The sequence below is a fragment of the Drosophila miranda genome, chromosome XL (genome assembly GCF_003369915.1).
Source record: "Drosophila miranda strain MSH22 chromosome XL, D.miranda_PacBio2.1, whole genome shotgun sequence".
Lineage (NCBI taxonomy): Eukaryota > Metazoa > Arthropoda > Insecta > Diptera > Drosophilidae > Drosophila > Drosophila miranda.
Window position 1 is genome coordinate 4485730 of NC_046673.1, and position 23823 is coordinate 4509552.

At 45.2% G+C, this 23823-nt stretch overlaps 1 protein-coding gene across 1 annotated transcript; it reads left to right on the forward strand.

The window, feature by feature from the left end:
- The first annotated feature begins 17966 nt into the window (after positions 1 to 17966).
- Positions 17967 to 19699, forward strand: LOC117187146. The gene is made up of 2 exons (XM_033389212.1): positions 17967 to 19081; positions 19142 to 19699. Exons 1-2 carry the CDS (start codon positions 18224 to 18226, stop codon positions 19334 to 19336), a joined length of 1053 nt encoding a protein of 350 aa, XP_033245103.1. The 5' UTR covers positions 17967 to 18223; the 3' UTR covers positions 19337 to 19699.
- The last annotated feature ends 4124 nt before the right edge of the window (positions 19700 to 23823 follow it).

The following is a 23823-nucleotide window of genomic DNA, read 5'->3' on the forward strand; positions in this document are numbered from 1 at the left end:
AAGTTGATGGATAAAGTGATACCGCCATCTCCACGAAATGAGATATTTATTTATCTAGACGACTTGTTGGTGATATCTGAATCATTTGAGCAGCATATTCAAGTTCTCACTGTCCTGTCCGCCCAGTTGCTTTTTGACTGCCACTCGAAGCAGACGTGTTTTTCAAGCGGTCCGCTATACCGTCGTTCGAGTAAAGTAAAAAGTGATTTTTCCAAGTGGAAAATATATTAAAATTGCCGCGAGATCACGCGCTGTTCGCCAGTGCAATCGCGTGTTAATTTGGTGAAAAAACAGAGCAGCTATTTGCAAATTAATATTTGTAAAATAAACGTGCCATCAGCCACGTGCGGAAGCTTAGTTCGTCAACAAGTGCGAATAGTTCGACAACAAGTCGGAATAGTTCGTCAGCACGTTCGAGTTCGAAGCTTTGGTTCGAAGCTTTGGCTTGAGTTCGGAGCTTTTCGGTTGGTGTCCCCGCTAAAACTTTCGGTTTTAGTCTCCGCTAGAACCTGCGGTTCGTGTCTCCGCCGAGACTTTTGGTTCGCGTCTCCACTAGTGCCGTTTAGTGTCGAGTCACGCCAATAGAGGGAGCCATAACAAGCCGGGTATGGAAGTGGATACGGAGGCCGACGCCAGCGACACTAGCCTGGCTAGTGTAGGGGCGAGCTCGTCGTCGAGCGTTCCCGCCCGCAGGCGGGGTCGGCCGAAGTCCTCAGCCGCCAAAAAGGGAGCCAAAAAGATCGGGCTTGGGATTGGGATAGCCGGAGAGCTGCCGATCCCTGCCGAGAGATCGCCGCCACCATCGCTCCCCTTTGAGGAGGCTCCAGGCACCTCTGGCGCCGCCGCTGCCGATGCCACCACCGCTGCCAGTACCTCTGCCGCCGCTGCTACCATCGCTGCCACCACCGCTGCTGCCACCGCTGCCACCACCGCTGCCGCTGCCACCACCGCTGCCGCTGCCACATGCCCGGCAACTGGCATTGTCGCGGCAGGCTACTCGGCCATCATTGCGGAAATGTCTGCGATCAGGATGGCGGTGAACGAGGCTGTGCTGAAGGGGCTGATGCCGCCAGAGGCTTCCATAGGAATCCTCGTCGCTACCAACCGGTACGACGAGTTGGTCATGGCCCTGGCTGGAGAAAAGGTACGCCTGGAGGAGAGGGCAAGGATGCCGCCTCCACCGAGACCCGCTGCTGCTGCCCACACGGGCACCACCGCCGTCACAACCGCTGCGTATGCGACAGCCTTCCCAGGCCTGCCCGCACCGAGCGCCGTCGCTGCACCGATCCCAAGGCCTAGGGATACCTGGTCTGCTCTAATAAGGAGCAAGAACCCGGAGGAGACCAGCAAGGAGCTTGTGGAGCGTGTAAAGAAGACCGTGGTGCCGGCACTTGGAGTCCGCGTTCACGAGGTTCGCGAGCTGAAGAGCGGAGGAGCGATTATTCGCACCCCTTCAGTGAGCGAACTGAGGAAGGTAGTGGCCAGCAGAAAATTCGCCGAAGCAGGACTGGTGGTCAAGAAGAGGCCGGAGACCAAGCCTCAGGTCGTGGTGTATGACGTGGACACGTCGATCACACCTGAAGAGTTCATGGAGGAGCTCTTCGCGAAGAACCTGGAGGAGACCATGACCGCCGCGGAATTTAAAAAGTCGGTTCATCTGGGCAGTAAACCCCTGTCGGTCACCGACGGCGCCACGATCAACGTGACGCTAGAGGTCGACACGAAGGCACAGGAGGCGTTGCACGAATGCGTGTACATAAAGTGGTTCAGATGCCGCTGCCGCTCCTTGGTCCGAACATACGCCTGCCACAGATGTGCAGGCTTTGACCACAAGGTGTCGCCACAGAACGGCCACAACGTTGCACGGTGTCCCAACCCCGTGGACTGCCGCAACTGCCGCTTCAAGGGGTACCCTGCAGCACATTCCATGCTGTCAGCGGCGTGCCCGATCTACGCAGCGGTACTGGCGAGGGTGCAAGCTAGACATTAATGTTTAGCTTCATCCAAGCTAATTGTGGCCGTGGCCGAGCGGCTGTGATGGAACTCGGAGCCATCATGCGCAGCTCTGGCCGTCAGTTCGCACTGGTCCAGGAGCCGTACGTCGATGGAGCAGGGCGGATTACCGGCCTTCCTTCTGGAATGCGAGTATTCCAGGACCGCCGAGGAAAAGCTGCTATCATCGTCGACGAACCGGACGCCATCTGCATGCCAATGGAGACCCTTACCACGGATTTTGGAGTATGCGTCAGAGTTACGGGAAGATTCGGCTCAATCTTCCTATGCTCCGTGTACTGCCAATTCGACACCGACTTGGCGCCGTACCTCAGGTACTTAGATGCGGTGCTGCTGCTGGGCAGCCGCACTCCTGTCATCTTTGGGCTCGACGCGAACGCAGTATCCCCAGCGTGGTTTAGCAAGCTCTCCGGACACAATCGGGGGCAAGCTAACTATGCACGGGGTGAGCTGCTGTCTGAGTGGATAACCGAGATGAGAGCCGGCGTGCTCAATGAAGCCAGTCGGGTGTTTACATTCGATAACCGTAGAGGCCAAAGCGATATCGATGTGACAATCGTCAACCAAGCTGCGACTATGTGGGCCACATACGATTGGGAAGTGAAGGAATGGGACACCAGCGATCACAACATGATCCATGTTGTGGTGACGACTGACCCGAACGACGCAGTTGAGCCCATTGCTCCTGTGCCGTCCTGGAAGCTTTCCAATGCGCGCTGGCGATTGTTCGAGGAGGAAGTGGTAAGGGAGACAGCCGAATTACCGGAAGACACCGCCGAATCGCCGTTGGACAACCAAGTGTCTGCACTGCGCTCTGTAGTGCACAGTGTGTGCGACAGAGTGCTGGGACGCAGCACACCGAGAGCCGCGAGAAAAGTAGTTTGGTGGACTTCCGAACTACACTCCAAACGCCGAGAGGTCAGGAGACTGAGGCGAAGGCTCCAGGACGCTCGTCGGCACGAGACCGACGCAGCAGAGGAACTTGTGCTCGCGTTGAGGATCTCCTCAGCGCAGTACAAGAAGCTCATCCTGAGATCGAAGGAAGACAACTGGCGACGCTTCGTGGGAGAGAACAGAGATGATCCATGGGGGCACGTCTACAGGATTTGCCGAGGCCGCAAAAAGAGCACGGAGATTGGATGCCTTCGAACGGATGGTAGGCTGGTCGCAACATGGCACGACTGTGCGGGTGTGCTCCTTCGCAACTTCTTTCCTGTTGCGGAGTCGAATGCACACATTGCCATCCCGATCGAGGCTCCACCGGCCCTCGAAGCTTTCGAGGTTGATGCATGCGTCGCCAGGTTGAAGAGCAGACGCTCTCCCGGCATGGACGGCATCACAGGTGCCATTTGCAAGGCATTGTGGCGTGCCATCCCTCAGCACATGACAGCGATGTATTCCCGCTGCCTGGAGACAGGGTATTTCCCAACGGAATGGAAGCATCCTAGGGTGGTTCCACTTCTGAAGGGACCCGATAAGGACCGGACCGATCCTACCTCATATCGGGGTATCTGTCTGTTGCCAGTGCTGAGCAAAGTGCTTGAGGGCATCATGGTGAATCGTCTGAAGGACACCATTCCGGATGGCTGCAGATGGCAATTTGGCTTTCGCCAAGGACGTTGTGTGGAGGATGCTTGGAAACACGTCGTGAGTACTGTTTCGGCCAGCCGGTCGAAATACGTGCTCGGAGTCTTCGTGGACTTCAAGGGAGCCTTCGACAACGTCGAGTGGAATGCTGCACTACGCCGCCTCCTTGAGCTGGGATGCCGAGAAGCAAGCTTGTGGCGAAGTTTCTTCTCCGGCCGGAGTGCGAGCATCGTCAGTAGGCATGGAGTAGCCACTGTTCCGGTGACACGAGGTTGCCCGCAGGGGTCCATAAGTGGTCCATTTATATGGAACATCTTAATGGACGTGTTGCTCCAGCGCTTAGAGCCCCTTGGTGCGCTCAGCGCGTATGCTGACGACTTGCTCCTCCTCATCGAAGGGAATGCCCGATCAGAGCTCGAACAAAAAGGAGGTGAGTTAATGTCCATCGTAGGCGCTTGGGGAGTTGAAGTCGGCGTTGCCGTTTCAACTAGCAAGACGGCGATCATGCTGCTCAAAGGCATACTTAGACGGCCGCCAGTGGTACGGTTTGCTGGAGCAAGCCTGCCATATAAGCGCAAGTATCGGTACCTGGGCATCACGGTCGGCGAGCGGTTGAGTTTTCTCCCGCACATCACGGGCTTGCGTGATAAGCTGACCGGAATCGTAGGGGCATTGTCGCGCGTACTGCGGGTTGACTGGGGACTCAGTCCCCGCGCAAAGCGGACAATATATGCCGGACTCATGGTGCCCTGCGCACTATTTGGTGCCTCGGTTTGGTCTGTCGTGACGACGACGCAAGTGGTTGCCAGGAGGCATCTGCTTGCGTGCCAAAGGATCATCCTGATTGGATGCCTACCGGTATGCCGAACAGTGTCCACCATGGCGCTGCAAGTACTAGCTGGAACCCCCCGTTTGATCTGGTTGCCAGACGCCTGGCAATCAGCTTCAAACTAAAGCGTGACTACCCGCTGGAGGAGAGCGATTGGCTGTACGGCGAAGATTTGGCAAATCTTAGCTGGAAGCAGAAGATGGCGCGACTAGACGAAGGCCTGTTGTGCGAGTGGCAACGCAGATGGGATGATGGTGACTCCCCAGGTCGGGTGACGCACCGCTTCATCCCGAACGCAGGCTTCGTTTACAGCGAACGAAGGTTTGGCTTCACGCTGCGCGCTGGGTTCCTGCTGACGGGCCACGGATCGCTCAATGCATTTTTGCATGGAAGAAGCCTTAGCGACACGCCAGCATGTCTATGCGGCGCAGAACGCGAGGATTGGCAGCACTTCCTATGTGCTTGTCCCCTCTATGCAGACTTGCGAGACCTCGATGGACTTGGAGTGCAGTACACGGATGGCGACTGGACCTTCTCCGATGTGACGGCTTCTCAGGAGAGAATGCGGACTTTCGACGGGTTCGCCGGACTGGCGTTCTCCAGGCGACAGCAGCTGCTGAACGCGCAAGCGGCGCACGGGCTGGGTGGATTCCCTATCCAGGCCGGTCGGGGCTAAAAGGGAGGATCGAGCTGAGTCCTTAAGATCGGTACCACGGGTTGTGCAGTTCCAAGGCTGCACATTGAGGTCGGCCCCCTAGTGGGAGTATCGTGGTGGCTGTGGTTGATACCCAAACGTTACGCGGGGAGAGCCGCTAGGCTCCTCGTGGAGTTGCGCTCTCAACCGGGTGCCGAGACCCATAGATCGGAAGACGTGTTAGATACACCTCGCCCCTCACCAAGGGGGATTGTATGCCCGACCAGGATACTTTCAATTGGTACCGGATGTCGCTATGTACATAGCTATAGCTTCTTTTTACGGGCGCTAACTGGCGCATCGTACCAGGTTCCTGCGTATGTAGCGGTGGTGCGTGATGGCGTGATATATGTATATATATCGCACTAATCGAGGCTAAGCTGCAAATAAACATTAGACGCCGTGGTTGAAATCCCTCCCTGAGGAACCGCCACGTAAAATAAAGCTGAGAGATCAGATTCATTCATTCTGTCCTGTCCGCCCGATTACGCGAAGCCGGTCTGACCACTAACGTGGAGAAGTCCAAATTTTGCCTAAAGGAGGTCAAATACCTAGGCCATGTTATAGGCAACGGAACTATCCAGACAGATGTGGAGAAGGTCCAAGTGATTCAAGAGTTTCCGGTCCCCCGATCCGTGAAACAAGTCCGCAGGTTCTTGGGTCTCACTGGTTGGTACCACAAATTCATAAAAAATTATGCGGGTATCGCAGCGCCGATCTCAGATACACTTAAGAGCAAGCGAAAATTTGAATGGACCGATGAAGCACAGAACGCGTTCGATTCCTTAAAATCACAGATGTGTAACGCTCCTGTGTTGCACAGTCCCGATTTTACCATTCCCTTTGCAATCCATTGTGATGCGAGTCACACAGGAGTGGGTGGTGTCCTGATGCAATCAGATGAAGATGGCAACGAGGTACCCATCGCATTTATGTCGCGCAAATTGAACCAATGCCAACGTAATTATTCCGTAACCGAAAAAGAGTGTTTGGCAGAGGTAATGTGCGTCAAGAAATTTAGAGCATATGTAGAAGGGCATCAGTTTTCCATCATTACCGATCATGCCTCATTAAAATGGCTGATGTCACAGACAGCCCTAAACTCGAGACTAGCTCGATGGGCCCTGAAACTACAGGGCTTCACCTTTAAGATTTGCCATAGAAAGGGTTGTCAGAACATCGTTCCGGATGCCTCATCACGAGTGCATACCGAAGACTTATCGTATATTGGCATTGATAGTCTAGTAGACCTTCAATCTAATGCGTTCAAATCAACCGACTATCAGGAACTCATTGCGAAAATTCAAGCTAATCCAGATCGTTTACCTGATGTAAAAGTAATGGATAACCTTCTTTATCCTCGAGCTGAGCACGCCACTGGTGAACAAATTAGTGACGACATGTGCTGGAAACTGGGTTCCCAGAGATCTGGTGACAGAAGTGCTTAAACAAGGCCACGAACATCCCTTAGCTTCTCACAGTGGGATCAATAAGACGCTAGAACGAGTTCGACGCTTCTATTATTGGCCAAATTTAGTGGGCAATGTAAAAGCGATTATAAACAACTGCGAAGTGTGCAAATGTTGTAAGCACCCCAATCATCCTCTACGTCCACCAATGGGCAAAGCAGGAGAGACCTTTCGTCTATTTAAAAAACTTTACGTCGATTTTCTAGGTCCGTACCCCCGAAGTCGATCCGGGAATATAGGCATTTTTGTAGTACTCGATCATTTTTCTAAATTTCCTTTCCTAAAAGTGGTAAAGAAATTTACGGCGGATGCCGTAACTCGGTTCATGGAGGAAGACCTGTTTCATTGCTTTGGAGTCCCGGAGTGATAGTGTCAGATAACGGTGTTCAATTCAAGTCACACAAGTTCAATGATCTGTTAGCGAAATACCAAATTCGACATTCGTACACCGCCGCCTACGCTCACCAAACCAATGCCTCAGAGCGGGTAAATCGCTCGGTACTCGCTGCTATCAAAGCGTACTTTAAGCCCGATCAATCCAATTGGGATGAGCAGATTAGCTTCATTACGTGTGCGTTACGGTCCAGTGTGCATGCAGCCGTCAAAAGTAGCCCATATCGTGTTGCTTTTGGCCAAAACATGATTACTGGCGGTTCCACTTATCAACTCCTACGAAACCTCAGTATGTTGGAGGACCGAACTGTAGTCTTTGATCGCGACGATTCCTTCGAGCTAATTCGCAAGACCGCTGAAGAAGCAATGAAACAGCAGCATGTTCGCAACGAAAATATCTATAATCTTCGAAGCCGAGAAGTAAACTTTCAAGTGGGTCAAGAAGTTTATAGACGAAATTTTGACCAGAGTAGTTTTGTGAAAGGCTTTAATGCGAAACTGGCACCTACGTTTCGGAAAGCCCGCATTAAGAAAAGACTCGGGAACAGCTACTACGAGCTGGAAGATTTCCAGGGTCGCTTTATTGGTAAATATTACGCAAAAGATATTAAACAATAAATCGTATCCAGCACTCCAAGTGTGGATCACGCTTTGGTTAGCAAGACCACAAAGTGTGATTTCAGCGGGGGGGTGTAATATTCGACGCTTGTCGTGCCTTCTTGTATTTTAATTAACCACGGCTAACTCCCAAAATTACAGCCTAAAACTAGGCCGTAAAAAAATTCGAGCTGAAGATCTTTTGAGCTTTGATAAAGCTTATCAACAGCTGTTTTGCGACCAAGCGGCAACGCTTTGATATTCAATTTGTCTGCCGTGCAGAAAAATATTGCTGTGTCTGGATTCTGTATAACAGAAGAAGACCATAGAAAGTGTGTAAAAAACGTGGGTTGCTGTACTTAGTAGTCCCAGCCTCTTTCTTTTTCTCCTCGTGACCGTCAGAGTGACCGGCAGTGGAAAAAGAAGTCTTGTAGAGCTGACACAGTTTTCTAAACCAAGGTCAAGCCAAAGTCAAAGCCTAGTGCAAGTGCCAAGTGCGGCTCAAAGTGATCATTCAATTTGAGTGGACGCGCCAGTTATATATCGCCAATACTGGGGCAGCCGTTCGACCATTTGGAAAACGAGCTCCCACAGCTTATTAAAATTTTTCGAAACAGTGGTGCAATTCTGTTGAGGTAATTATCCACCCAGCTACAGCGACCCGTTGAAAAATGTTCTGTTCTTTCCGCGTAGGATTAGCACCACTAGTATCTACGTATTGAAACGCTGGTCTAGAAGTTACGGATTGGTTATTCCCGGAGACCCTATTGGCCACGTGCCCGTACCACCGGTTAAACCCCCACCGTTTGACATTCGGATGAGGCAGTAGCCGAGGTAGCCGACTTGCTCCTCCAGTAAACCCGATCGGTGGGCTCTGCAAGCGTCGCCTGGACCCGTGCGACCCATGGGCATGATCTGACTGACTCTTCAAATACACCAGTCGCCCCACGAGCAATCCAGTGTGCGGGTGTACCTAACCTCACGCCGCAGATGGACCGCGGTCATTGACCCTTGGCATCGGAAGCAGCTGAAGTTACCTGCGCCCGGTACAATCGTGTGCCACCTTCAGACCTCGAGTAGGAACTCGGTCTCTAGCCGGGAAGCATCGACCCCGCCTAGGATTTAGTTATATTTTCTATCTTTCTTTCGAAACTAGACCCGATATGCGAAACCCTGTTTTTTTATCCGCTTTCGGTTTAACTACGTTCTTTTGATACGGCAAAAATTTGCAACAGCCAATTAAATCCGGTATAAACAAAAAGGGAATTCCTGTCCATGGGCTAAGTCGAACTTGAACAAATGAGTAGTGTATTAATACCGATTATTTTTACAGTTTTTGATTTTGGTTGCCACGCATTCATCTCATCATCTATGCAGATACTCATCACAATCACACACATCATCATACTCATCCACCCATCAAATCACCTCATCCAACACACAACGAAAGATCTTTCTGCGTGGGAGTCAAAGCTATTAATCGTATCGTAAGTGATTATCCTGCACCAAGTAAGCCATCTGAAAAGAATGAATGTGCGGTGACTATTCGTTGGTCTTCAACCATGATAACGGTTTTATACACGTATTTCTCATGCCTTTAAGCGATTTTCCATATACCCGATTTTTGTCTGGTTTTGGCACTGACCAAGTTAACGTAATGAAGTTTGAAGTTTTCTTCTTCCTATGATGAACACATAACCTAGCTCGTGCATTTATATATACCTACTACTAATCATTTTTATAGATTTAAGATCATTATACCCTACCTCGCCCCTATGATATTCTTTCCCCAGTATATGCTGTATAGTAATACCCTATAAATGTAAGACAATATCGAATAGCAGGCTTATATTAGGGACTAGATTCTATTAGCGTTAGGTTTTATAGCAATTTAAATGAAGAACTATGGATTGCTTAAATAAAGTTAGTTTGGAAATGAACCAAGGCTAAATATCTTATATCGGAACCATGCAACCTCGTCTGACGGAGATGTGACCCACCGCAGTCTTTGTTGGAGGGATCCTGACTGTTAATAGGTGGCCCTGAAGGATCATGGTAGGGTGGGCGTTCTCGCCAATGGGCGTACGCGCCTCCCCAGGGGTCATCTTCGGCGGCATCACACAGCTTCAGGAAGCATTCCCTCTTACTGTCCCTTATGGTGGTCTTCAGACCCTCCTCGCCGCTTTGTAGGTCTCGATGCATTGGGCCAAGCGCGGTGTGCCTCTGGCTCGCTGGAGCAGCCTTTTGGCTCGGTGGCAGGTTCTGCGGAGATCCGCCATCGCTTCGCTCCACCAGAAAACTATATCCTTGTGCTTCCGGAACGTCCCTCTCGGTAGCATGCTCTGGTCGCAGGCGCCTTCCAGTGCGACCGCCAATTTGGTCGCCATATCGTTGGCTCCGTCTGCATCGTTTGCAGAGTAGCTCTCGAGGGCGCTTGCGAGGGCGCCTCAGCGTGTCCTGGCGGTACGCCTTCCCGTGCCGGAGCGGGGTACCTCTCGTTCGGGCAAGAGTGCCCAGGGTGCACTGTATGGCCTCGTGGTCGCTGGCAGTGTATACGTCGCTGATCCTCCATCGGGCGTGCCGGGCCAGCGTGCTGCTGGCATAGGTGAGGTCGATGATCGACCCTACACCTGCCCTGTTGAAAGTGTGTTGGGACCCTTCGTTCAGAAGGACGACGTCCAGAGAGGCAAAAGTCTCCAGCACCGTGCGGCCTCTGGCGTTGGTACGGGAGGACCCCCATTCCAGGGCCCAGGCTTTAAAGTCGCCCCCGACTACGACGTTGTTCCGTCCTCGCAGATCGCAGCTCAGCTCGTCCATAATGCGGCGGAAGGTCTCGAGTGAGAGGCTGGTTCTACAGCTGCGTGGTCCAGATGAATAAATTGGCTTCACTGTATCACTGGCGTTGATTTAGAATGTTTTTAATTGCAATATTTTAGCACATAAACTTCTTTGTCTCGATGTATATGTATTTTACGGATGCTCCAGATTTTCGTCCTTTGTGGAGGCGGAAGTGGGCGGAGAGAAATTTTGAAATATTCTTATAACAGTGACATATCACAGAAGTCCGGATTTAAAATGTCGTTGCTCTAGCTCTTATGGTCTTTGAGCACTAGGCGCTGATAGGGACGGACAGACGGACGGACGGACAGACGGACAGACAGACAGGGCTCAATCGATTCGACTATTGATGCTGATCAAGAATATATATACTTTATGGGGTTGATTTTTTTTTTTTTTTTAACGAAAATATTCCAATTATGGTCAAAGGGTTTACTGAAGAAGAGGGAGGGGCAATTATAGGCAAAGGCTTTCAAATATAAGGAGTTTCTATGAGGAACCTATATCCTCAATCGGATTAGGAATTTTCTTAGTAGATAATGAAGTCATAGAATTAGAGGAGAGATTTCAATTTCTAGATTTGCAAAGTAAAGCCGTAGGTTTACCTTATGAGGGAAATATTTTAGTCATTCCATTGCTTCATCATTGTATTTAAAATGTAATATATTTTCATTACCTAAAATTAGCACAGATTTTACTGGGGGTGCTTAGTCCGTAGGCGTGTTTTTCAACATGAATCGGGCAAAAAATATATATATACATATATATCTGTGTAGATTTTATACAAAAATATTATAAATTACTTATTTCAGAAGTATGGCATCACCGCAAAAAATTTTACGCTTTTCTATGCCAAGCAATGGTAAGTATATTTTACAATATTTCTTAATAAACAAAAACGCTATTACGATATTTCTAGACAATGAGAATAGTAAAAACTTCTCCGACGTTTTAGAGGAGCTAAAAAAACGACGGATAAATAGCAACTTTGTTTCCAATGAATAGTGAAATAAATACATCTAAATAAACATTTATATACTTTTATAAAATCTGCAACAGGAGAATACAGTTATTCGTGACTTTTAACTTTTGATCAAACAGCTGGTCAAGAAGAAGGGGGAATTGAATCCCATTCAGGGACAGTGCCCAATAAAACGTGAGGAGGACTTAATCGAATTGGAAGAAAAAGTAAAATTAAATAGGGACATTTATGTAAGTAAATCTAAACTCTAAATTTTATGACTTTTTTCTCTGTCTTATCTTTATATTTTACTGTTTCATTTACAGATAACAGCAATTTTTTTTATTTATTTTATTTTTTTTTTTATTAAGCGTTGAATCCGTACATTGCATATAACGTATCTTAACATCACTGGTAAATAATATTGGGGTAGCCAAACCTAATGCTAAATGCGAGAGGACTTACAAAAAATATAATATTATAATATTGGGAGGGAAACTTAGAGTTGGCCAATAGTTTTGGCAAAACCCAATCTCTTCAACCGCCTCAAAGGCCTGGCAGGTAGTAATCGTCTGGCGAGCATACTATGGTGTCTAATTAGCCTGTCACTGTATCTGCTGGTGTGCCTTCCAATCTGCTCCTCTACTGTATGCAGATTCAAATCCCGATGTAGGGTGGAGCCGCGCACGTACCAAGGGCAGATCGTTATTTGCCTCATGGCGCGATTCTGCAAGACCTGTATCCGTTTATAGTTCGATTTGGCAGCTATACGCCAAATCTGCACACCGTAGAGCCAGATCGGGGCTACACAGTGTACATAAACTGCTCTTTTGGCTCTCAGTGACATGGTGCTTCTTCTGTTAATCAGCCACCGCAATTGCTGCATTCTTTGCCCACATTTACGAGCCGTAGCTTTCAAGTGTGGACCAAAAGTAAGACGCTTATCAAAGGTGATACCGAGATACTTTGCTTGCTCTGGTTGGTCCAAAGTTACGCCTTCAAACTTTATGAGTGGGGTGTGGTCTATGAGCGCTTTCAGGGTGAAGCATGGATTGGTGGTCTTCAGTGGGTTGACTTTTAAATTCCATCTTTTGCACCAAGCTGCCAAAGAGTAGAGGTACTCTTGGAGACCATCTGCTGCCTCAAGGCGGCACTTGGAGCTGTAGAGCAGTGCTATATCGTCCGCGTAGGTAGCAAGCAGAGCCTTACGGGGGCCTCCATATGTTGCTCGCTTGGGGAGGGTAGATTTGCAGTATAGATAGAGTAAAGCAGCGGGCCAAGGACGCTGCCCTGTGGAACTCCAGCTCTCATTTGGCAAGGTGTTGAATGTGTGTTCCTGAACCTGACCATAAACTGACGTCCTTCCAAGTATGATCGTAGGACACCGTAGTATGGTGCTGGGAACAGTTTTTTAATTTTGCTCAGTAGGCCGATATGCCAAACTCTATCGAAGGCTTGCTGAATATCAATGAAGACTGCATTGCAGTATTCTAGATCATCATAGGCCTGTAGGATGTGTCCTGCCAATCTGTGGACTTGCTCCGCTGTGCCGTGTCCCTCCCGAAAGCCAAACTGGTGATCCGGCAAGATACGGCATTCCTTGATTATACTACCAAGACGATTGGCAAGAAGCCTCTCCCATACCTTAGATAAGGAAGACAAAAGACTTATTGGCCGATACGACTCAGGGTCGTCCTCCGGTTTTCCAGGCTTATGGATCATCAGGATTGTTGCTATCTTCCACTGCTTAGGGAAAAACTGCATCCTTAACATGGCGTTAAAAATGAGCACTATGTAGAGTATCGCCCGAGTAGGCAATGCTTTCAGTGTGGAATTGCACACTCTGTCAATGCCAGGAGCCTTCTTCCTCGGTAGGGACTTGATGACTTCAACAATCTCCTCAGCCCTGGCTGGTTTAATGGGTAAGGCCATTTGTAGAGGTGTTTGCAGACTATCTTTTGTCTCTTTGTACTGCGCCTCCGTGGCGAATTGGTAATGGGTGAACCTGTCCCCTAAATGATGTGCAAACGAATTGGCCTGCTCTTCTTCGTTTCTAGCAAGTTCACCGTTGGGACACCGGATGGGAATCTGTCTGAACGGTTGTCTCTTAAGAGACTTAGTGGTCTTCCAAAGCGAATATCCAGCATCCACGGTGTAATCCATGGAAGCAAGCTTTTGTTCAAAGAAGTTGCTTCGAAGTTCTCTCAGGGTGTTTCGAAGTTGCTTGGCAGCCCGGTTCCATAGAATTCGGTCCCATGGGTCTTGAGATCGGATTGCGCGTCTTCGAAGTCTCCTTTTTTGTGACAAAAGCTCTCTGGCCTCTCTTGTAAGAACTATTCCATAGGCGGCGCTTGTCGGAGGATGCGAGGGCGTTGAGGCAGCAGCAGCCATGTGTATACTCTCTGTGATGTTATCTACAGCCATCTCGATATCTTCCTCAGAGTTTAGCGTGACGTTCAGTTGAATCAACCTCTCCAAATGTTGCCTAAATGCGAGCAGATCAGTGTGCTTGGTGACTAGATGAGGGCTTGGATTTTCTATAATGCCATCTGTTTTAATGCTGATGACTAAGGCCAGATGGTCGGAGTCCAGATCCCAGCTCTGACTTATTGTTGCTCGAGAATCCGGAATAACATGATGTACTGCGAAGTCTATGCAGGACGGCGTGTGATTGAGTACATATGGGTACCTGGTTGGTGATCCAGTTGCAAGGATCTTAGCGCCAGTAGCAGAGATGGCTTCCGCTAGCTCTCGCCCCTAGGGGAATTGTAAGTGTCTCCCCACAGCCAGTGTAGGGCATTCCAGTCACCACCAACCAAATACCTTTGCCCGCAAGCACGGAGTGCATCGATGTAATGTCTTTCCTCAATCCTGACTCTGGGAGGGCAGTAAATGGCGCTGAACTCCACATCGCCCAGTCCTGTGGCTACTTTTACTGCTGACATTTGCATGCTGCGTGTCTCAATGACCCTTTGTGGAAAATGACGAAGCGAAGTCTTAACTAAAACCGCAACTCCACCAACGCTATTATTATTCCGCGATGGCTTGAAGGCTGGATAGAAGGCATATCCATGTATTTTTACAGCTGCCCCTCTTTTAATTCTGATCTCCGTCAAAAGAAGAATGTCAACGCTATTCTTGTGCGCGAAGAGCTCAACTTCTTTTGCTTTCCCTGAAATGCCGTTAGCATTCCAGATGAGAACCTTTAGTGGGTTCATTAAGATGCTGAAACGTTGTTCTGGAGCTGAAGATTAGATCCAGACCATTGCTTAATCGTGTTGGCCAATTCAAAAACCATTTCATGCTGCTGCTGTTCTTGCTGCTGTTGCTGTAGCCACATAAGAAACTGCTGCTGCTGCTGCTGTTGGAGCTGTTGTTGCCATTGTTGAAATTTTGTCTGCTGTTGTTGTAGCAGTGCATGAACTTCATATGAATTCTGTTGCTGGTTATTCAATCCTTGTGGCTGATGCGCTTGTAGACTATGAAAACGACGCTGAGCAGGTGTAGCAGGTATTGCATTTGAATTACCATTTGCTACGGCAGCATAGGAGGCTCCTGTATTACTTCTAGTGCCTACCAAAGGTTGGTGCTGAACAATATTTCGCTGGTGCTGCTGTATTGTTGGTCTATTAGCCCCCTTTTTGTGACTAGACTGCAAGGTAGGAAACTGTTGCTGGTCTCCAGGAAGTGTGGTAGAGTAAGCATATGCCACTTGATTATTTAAGGGGACATGACCCGTCCTGTTCGTATTAATTGCCTTCTTTGCGGAGCCCATTGATCGCCGTAGAAACTCCTGATACCATTTGCATCCTTTGTAACTGGCCATATGGCTTCCAGAGCAGTGAATGCAGGTTGGCTGTGCATCTAGGGGCGTGTGCATTGTGAGGTTTGGTGATTTTCACCGCATCTGGCACAGTTGTGATGTCGGCGGCAGTATTTGGCTGTGTGGCCGAAATCCTGGCATCGACGACATTGAGCAATCTCTGTGGATTTTCGCATCCTTTCAATCCTTATTTTTTGGCGGCAAAGGGTCTTGACTTGGTAAATTTCGTTAATTTTTGCACAAGGCTTAATATTAATGAAAAAAATATTAAGTTTTTCGTCCTTGTTAGTCCTTGAGCTTGGATTATGGATGTGAAGGACCTCGAAGCCCAACATTTTAAAATCGGCGGTAATATCATTGTTTAGGGTGCTATGATGTAGGTCTCTTACAACAATTCTATGAGGCTTTTCAGTCTGCAATTGGTATGTGTGGAATTCTATTCCAATGGCATCGAAACAATCCACAATTGCTCTATAGGTATCACTGTCTTTGGGGAGGATTCTGACCGTTTCCCCCTGGTTAGCTTTGACGACAACGTTATTCAAATTTGCAACGTCCTTTATGACATAAAATAAGTCATTTAAGTTGCTAATATTGACAACTATTTGCGGTGGTTTTGGAGGGCCTTTAAGCTGATTACCAGAGCTCGTTGATTCTCCTTGAAGACACTGGTCTGTATTAACTGCTTCATAAAGGTGTTCATCCAGTTGGTCATTTCCAGCGTCTGCATCTACATTCATCCGAACTTCCTCATTATTACTATCACTTGGGATGTTCGTGTCAAGAATGGAAAATCTGTTGTTGGTGTTTGCCTGTTGGCTTGTAGTGGGGGGCAAGCCCAGGTCCCGGCCGCCGCTCCCTCGTTTAGATTTAGATGACAAAGTCTGATCGTTTTTTCTTTTGCCCGTTCTCCGTTTTTGAGCATCCAGAAGTCGTTCGGCAGCAGTGCGAAGTGTTTTTGCCTCAGTGTCGTCGGGGCATGTGGATATGGAGTTTTCTTGGCTATCAAAGCTTAGTGCAGGGCAGATACTGCTTATTGTAGCAGTTGCCATGGTGTAGGTGGTGTTGTTGGTGGCACTAGTGAATGTTACTGTTGTTGTGGTTTCTGTGCATGTAGAGCGTTCAGCCTCTGAACGGTACTCAGAACGAATCTCAGAAGGTAATTTGCCTGATATTAGAAGCATTCTCTCATGATCAGTCCGCTTACTTCTAAGCCGAGAGTCAGATGAACTATTCGCATTCATTATACCGTAGCTGATAAGCGAAGTTTTTATTGCCCCTCTTGTGCGGCTGTGCGCAGACTGAGGGGAATGTCTTGCCCGAAGGGCAGTGAATACAGTTGTAAAAACGTTCACAAATGTGTTTTTTGTTTTTGTCCAATTGCCGACACCGCACAAAGCAGCACCCGAATTTACGATGTATGCTATTTTTAGCACACAAGAGAATGCTCCGCTAAAGCAGAATAAAGAAAACAACTTTGCACAAGCGCGACACAACCGATCTCTATGAAAGTTGATTCGAGACTCTAAAACTAGCTGATCCTAATTTCTCCAAGCCCCAACGTATCGATCTGTTGATAGGTTCTGGTTTGTTCTTCGATTTAATGTGCGTCGGACAGATTCGACTATCAGCCCAATTGCCAACATTGCAGGAGACAAAACTTGGTTGGATAGTATCAGGAAGCATTGATAGCTCGGAGAATAAGCGTGCAGCTTTAACCGCTTTTGAAAATTCCTCGTGCATCTCTATTGACGATTTTCGACCCACAACGCTTTAGTACCAAAACTTAGAGCAGCAATGCAGGAAGCAGCTGCTCGAGTGCCAGGTGCAAGTGGAAAAACTGCAATCGGAGAATCAGGAACTGCAGCGCGAACTTTTCCATATATTAAAAACCTACATATCCACGCCAAATGAAATTCAACTTTCAACAGTTTCTACATTGCCAAATTTCCTGCCATTCTATGCAATTACAGAGGTTCCCGATGATCAACACGTAATCACGACAAGCCGCCTTCGTAAAGAAGCGTCAATTGCTGCGTTCGACGATCATCCCAGCGTAGCCGCCAGCTGCGCCCAAGCAAGCATCTTCAAGAGGGCCGTTGGAAAAATAGCGGTTCTGCCCCTTCAGGATGGATCTGTTGAAAGCCTTTGCCTTCCAACGGGGGGTGAATGTTTGTTTGTTAAAGCTTTGCGCTTGCTTGCCCTGCTAAACGCTCTCTGCCAGCTCGCTCTTCGCTATCTCCGCTTTGCGTCTGCCTACCGACGTCGGCCGAGCGAAGCTGCGCTTAGCGATCGGAGCGGCAATGTAAAGGCAGGCAAGCCACACTTGCAATTTGGATGTCACGCATTAAAGAACATAACATAAAGATAACAGCAATGAAATCAATACTCCAGCCAGCTGGCATTTTAAGCAGCTTGTACTTTATACTGAGCGAAGATATTGTCATGGCATTTAATGTCGATAGAGTCCAAGGGAAGAAGGCCCCTAGGACCCACAAAGAATTCTTTGCAGCTTTGCTAGGTAAAATACCGTTTACACTTCTAGAGATTTAAAAATTTTTCAAATTAAATAAAACTAATATTAATTACAGAAAGTATTCCGCCTAGCGATAAGCCCCCCGAAAGCACTTTACGGAAGGCAATGCAGAGGATGAAGAAGAGAGAATTTAAAAAGAAGTGTCTTACAAAAAACCAGGAGTAGGCTAAGCAGCATACATATAATTAAAAATTATTTATATTTATGATATTTATTTATATTATATTGAAAGACATTGTGTTTTTATTTTTGTATTATTCTAGACTGCCAGATTGACTACTACCAGTAGTCAGTTCGGAACTAGTTACTGGTAACTAGTAATCGAACTAGTAGTAACTAATACGGGTAATCGAAGGGTAGTCGAGTTGGGAACTAGTTGCTGGCTTTCTACTGGAAACTAGTTCGGAACTACCTCCTGAGCAACTAGCTACGGGTAATCGAATAGTAACCGAGCGGGAGCCAGGGGTGGTTCCGCCCTAGGATATGCATGCGTTAAATTCTCCGCTGAAATACATTGCACTTCATATTGCTACTGCACTTCACAGGTCCAAAGCATCCAACGAAAATGCGCCTACTTCCAGCAACACGTCCAGCAGCTTTTCAGATAATTCAAACGATGAATTTAAAATGGATCTATGTACAGCGTTGATTGCGGCAAATATACCATGGAATGTGCTTAGTAATGGTACATTTAATAATTTTCTGAAAAAATACACCGGGCAACAAATTCCTGATGAGAGTACTCTCAAAAAGAACTACTTGGATAAAACCTACCAACAATCTATCCAAAAAATTCGCGAAAGTATAAAAGACGAAAACGTTTGGATATCAGTGGACGAAACTACGGATAAGCAAGGGCGATATGTCGCAAATTTGATTATAAGAACATTAAGCGAAAAGGAATCTTCATCCTCATTTTTATTGTCCTGTAAACAGTTGGAAGAAGTAAATAATGCAACTGTTTCTCGATTTGTGAACGACAGCATTCGTATATTGTGGCCTCACGGGAATGAGTTAAAAGTTTTGTTACTCTTAACTGATACTGCGGCATATATGATAAAAGCTGGTAAAAATTTAAAGGTTTTTTATCCGAATCTCATACATATAACTTGTTTAGCACATGGATTAAATTTAATAGCTGAAAAAGTAAGAACATCGTTTCATGTCGCTAACTCGTTTATATCCTGTGTGAAAAAAATTTTCATAAAAGCTCCGCTCAGAGTACGACGCTACAAACAAATACTCAATAAGGAGTTACCACCAGAACCGATCATAACCAGATGGGGTACATGGTTGAAGGCGGCATCATTTTATGCAGATAACATGGAGGGAATAAAAGAGGTTTGTCAACAAAAAACATTTTAGTTTGATAAATAAAAAGATTCTAAATTTGCATTTTAGGTTCTTGAAACACTGAACCCAGAAGATGCTGAATCCATTAAGCTGGCGAGGGAGCTGATAGAAAATCCACAACTACATCAAGAATTTATATGTATATATAAAATCCCACTTCGAGAGAGTTGCCGAAATAATAACAGCATTGGAAGCGAAGGGGCTACCATTAGAAACGTCAATGGACTTATTCAAGGAAGCTGAAAATATTGTCTATAACATAACTGGTGATTTTGGAATGGATTTAAAAAAGAAATTTGAAGCAATTTTGAAAAGAAATCCTGATTTTAAAATCATTTCAAAAAAAAAAAAATATATCAAATATAAATGCTGAAGATCTGTCTGGAATCGAACCAGTCACAAAAGAAAATATAATAAAATATAAATTTGCTCCAATTACTTCCTGTGACGTTGAAAAAAGCTTTTCCGCGTACAAAATGAATTTTGGAGAGAAACGTCAGAGCCTCTTAATAAATAATTTAGAGAAAATTTTAGTTGTTTACTGCAATACAAATTATTTCTAATAATAAGCCTTTATTATATCGTATGTTTTAAGTATGTAGTTTAATAGCAAAAAATAGTTAATAAAATTTCAATACCTATACTACCTTCTAAATCCCTTTTAAATTTTTCTTTGATTTGATTAACATAGGAAATTGTTGCATATTTTGCATATGTTTTGCATAATTTGCATATACTTTGCATATTTTGCATATTTTTTGCATAATTTGCATATATTTTGCATATTTTGGCATATGTATATTATGCATATGCATTTCATGCAAATATGCAAAAAAAATGAAAATATGCAGATCGTTTTCAAATCTACTTTTCATGAAACGAACTTTAGTGTCATCAGAATTTTTCTATCTTACCTTTAAAAATATGCAAATATTCAAAATCCGAGGTCAACTGATGTAACCTTGTCGACTGTAATGTAGTGCAGCATTTAATAGAACAAATTTCAGAATAAATAATGCATATATTAGATACTGATGTGCACATGTATTTTCCAGAAACATTAACAATTTCACAAACCTATTTAACATGGATTCTGCCAATATTGCCAAAATAAATGAGTACATTCCAGTCATGTAAGAAAATTTCTTTATATATGCCAAATAAATATTACAACAATTATTTCGAATTACAGTTATGCATCTTAGAAAAAAAAAGGAACTAGATCATCAAATGGACCCAATTTTAAATAAAATCTTCCGAAACACAGCGGAAATGTTGGCTCTATAAAGGCAAATGTTCGTGGAGCGATCCTCAAATCAAAAAAAGCTCCATTGTCTCTAACGAGGTCGCACGACAGTGCTCTTGTGTATTATAATATAATAAACATTGATTATTCTTTTACTGCGGTAATTAAAGAAAGATTTGCGTTGAAAGACGGCGATTTTGACCGGTTTACTCAAAAAATTTTCCAATACGCCCAAGACAGAATGTCAACGGGGCAGAAGCAAATATAACTTTTAATTAAATTAAATAATAAATTTATTATATAATAATCTGTGTACTATAAATATTAAACAAATATTTGGTTATAAATTAGTGGACTGTATTATTTTAACATAGGTTTTATTTAATCTATCTAATGATTATGTTGTCGTATTACAAAGAGCGGCGGTACAGCGATATGCGTGCGGTTGGTTGCGGCTAGAATTTTGTATTAAAATCAACTCCACGAAAAGAAGTCGAGCAAAGAGGAATTGAAAGATCATGCGATGCGACGGTCCAATGCAAAACGGTCCACATCGATGTATGCGTGTGCAGCTGAAGGTTTGGGTTATGTGAGAACGTTACAGTTAGGTTTTGCGCACAAGCAATAGCAGCACAATTCTGCGCGTAAAAATAGGTGCTTAAGTGGGAAAATACAATGATGAGCACATGAATAGGGAAAGTTATAATTTAAATGAATAATGAACTAAAGTTAAGCGGCCAATTTCTCAACAATATTATTTAAAAAATATAATATTGAATTTTCAATATTACTTTGGGCTTGCAAATCTTTGCGACATTTTATGGAGCGACGAAACAAAAATAAATTTAGTTCGGGAATGCTTGTGAGAGCAATGTACGATACCCTAAAGGAAATGGATTTGTTCCAAGTTTCACCGAAAAAACTGTCAAACATGATGGTGGCAATATATGTAATTATATGGACTGCTCTCGGTACGTCGTAGGTCACATGCAGACAACGAACAGAACGAACGCTGAGGAAGGAAAATCTTATTGGAGCGAGATAACGACCAACTAAAACACGTGGGAGTTTAATAAAGAAATTGACTAAGTTTTTATTTTTATCAAGCAAAAATTATGGGTTGCTTTCGCCTTCTCTATCGCTCTCTCAATCTGTCATCCAACAATCGTCGACATTGAAGAGCATTAAACAATTATATCACAAAAAACAAAATTTCTGTCGTTTAAAAGAAAATCATTTGGAACCACGGTTCATTTTTTCTTTTTTGCACAAGCAGCAGAAACGGTGCTCGCTTCGTCTACTTTTCGTTCTGCTTGCGTTTATTGCTAGCGTTCCTCTTTGCGGTCTTCTTCCCGCTTGAAACGTTTCTAAAGCGGGTGCCGATATGAATGCGAGAAACAACGGCAATTGGCAGTGGACTGTGCTTTGACGTTGAGCTTGTCGTGACGCTAAAGAAGATAATTCTCTCTGAGATCACAGTGTGACCGCGAATTAATTGATAAAGTATACAGTCCGATCCTCAGAAATATACCGAAACATACCGTCCCATTTTAAAAATATAGCGATGACAATAACATTTTTTTCTTAATCAAAACGACTAGCACTAACCATACAGTATATAGATGTGCCAGTTCATACCACGAAAGCGTCACACACTGGCTAGCGCGTTGAGTACCCCAGAGTACTGACGCGTCATCATGAGAGAGAACGCAGAGAGAACATCTTTGCATGTGTTAGTACACACGCAATATGTTTCGACAAAAATATGTGATTGTATGCTTTTTTCAAATTTTTGGAACTCTCTCAGGTCTGGTTCTGTTTTGCCTCCAGCATGTTTTAGTGTATGGGTGCACATGCATTCTCACGTACTTTGCGTGTGTGTGTTTAGTATTGCTGGCCGCTAGAACTGAAATTTGAGTTTGGTTCTTGTTTTGGGTCTTTTGATTAACTGACCAACCGCCACAAAATAAATGAAGAATGGGCAGGGGTGGGGTATGGTACACTAGGGCGCGGGATATAAAATAAAAGCTGTTATTTGTTTTATTTATACCACAAAATATAAAATATTACAATAATATAATTACACATTTATTTCATTATTTTGAACAGGTTGATTATAAATTATAGAGCTAGAGCAACGACGTTTTATATCCAGGCTTCTGTGATATGTCACTGCTACCAGTATATTTCAAAACTGTGCCCCGCCCACATCCGCCCCCCACAAAAGGCAAAAATCTGTGGCATCCACAATATTGCATATTCGAGAAAACTAAATCAGAGATCAGAATCAGAGATAACGACCATATCTATCAGATTGCTGAATCTGGATCAGATCGGATCATTTTTATAGCCAAAAGGAACAAATCAATTTGCACTGGCTACGTAGCGCCCGACGTCACGCTCAGACTGATTTTCTGTCTCTTTCGCATGCACTCTTTGTCGTGTCGTTGAATATTAGCGGCGTCTGCCGGAGGAGAGCCATACTGACTAAGGATCGGGTATAAATGTAGAGTTGCGGTATCCGCAGCAACTCACAACGTTCCCCCTCGTTTTATTTTGTGTAGTAAAAAGATTAGATTAGATTAGTGAATTAAGTTTAATTTGCTTTTGCCCCCTCGACATTCCGTCCTGGGAGTATTGAAAGAATTTTTACCCGGTGAAAATCGCCGTCTTTCAAAGAAAATCTTTCCTTAAATTCCGCTGTAAAAAGAATAATCATGTTTATTATTGTTGAGAAATTACCCGCGTAGTTTCAGTTTAGTGTTCGTGGTTATTACAACTGCCCTATTCATATGCACATGATTGTATTGCACCGCTTAAGTAACTATTTTTACGCGCATAGCTTTGTTGTTATTTACATACATGTAAAATACTTTGTAATATAACCACCAATATTAAATAACCAATATAAATAAATAAGCTCAATATTCAAAAGATTATACAGTCCACTAAGTCATAAGCCACGTCCATTACATTTTTCAAACTGCACGACATTGATGGGCTCGTCCCCATTAAATTCCGTAATTTGTTTATCTAATAAAAGAAAATAATGAAAAAATAATATTAACTGGCTGCCATTGAAGGATAGGCTACCACTCACATAGAATCGGAGTTATGATATTGAAGTGCTCCAACTCCATCGTCGATTCTATCGGGAACTTCATGCAATTTTGTTATACCTCTGGCTGTTTTTTATTTGTAGCTTGAGAAGAGCCAACGCCCCCTCCAATGTTTCTGTTAAGACATCTACTTTTTTTCTAAATTAGAAATTTCCTATGAAATATGTATAAACAAAAAAATACATATTAGTATACATGGATTTACTGTATGGTTAGTGGTTCTGCTGACTTTGTGACACCCAGCGCCAGGAAACCTAAGCGCCGGCGCCACAAACACCAACATAACAGCTGGAAGCATGAAGACTAAGAAATAATATATAAGGTGTAGTATAAATCAAATAAATAACAGCTTTTATGTTATTTCC

Bases quoted from the DNA above. Each gene is read 5' to 3' on its own strand.
- LOC117187146 (XM_033389212.1), top strand. From the start codon at position 18,224: ATGCATGCGTTAAATTCTCCGCTGAAATACATTGCACTTCATATTGCT. The intron at 19,082-19,141 runs GTTTGTCAACAA...TTTGCATTTTAG, and splicing joins ACATGGAGGGAATAAAAGAG to GTTCTTGAAACACTGAACCC.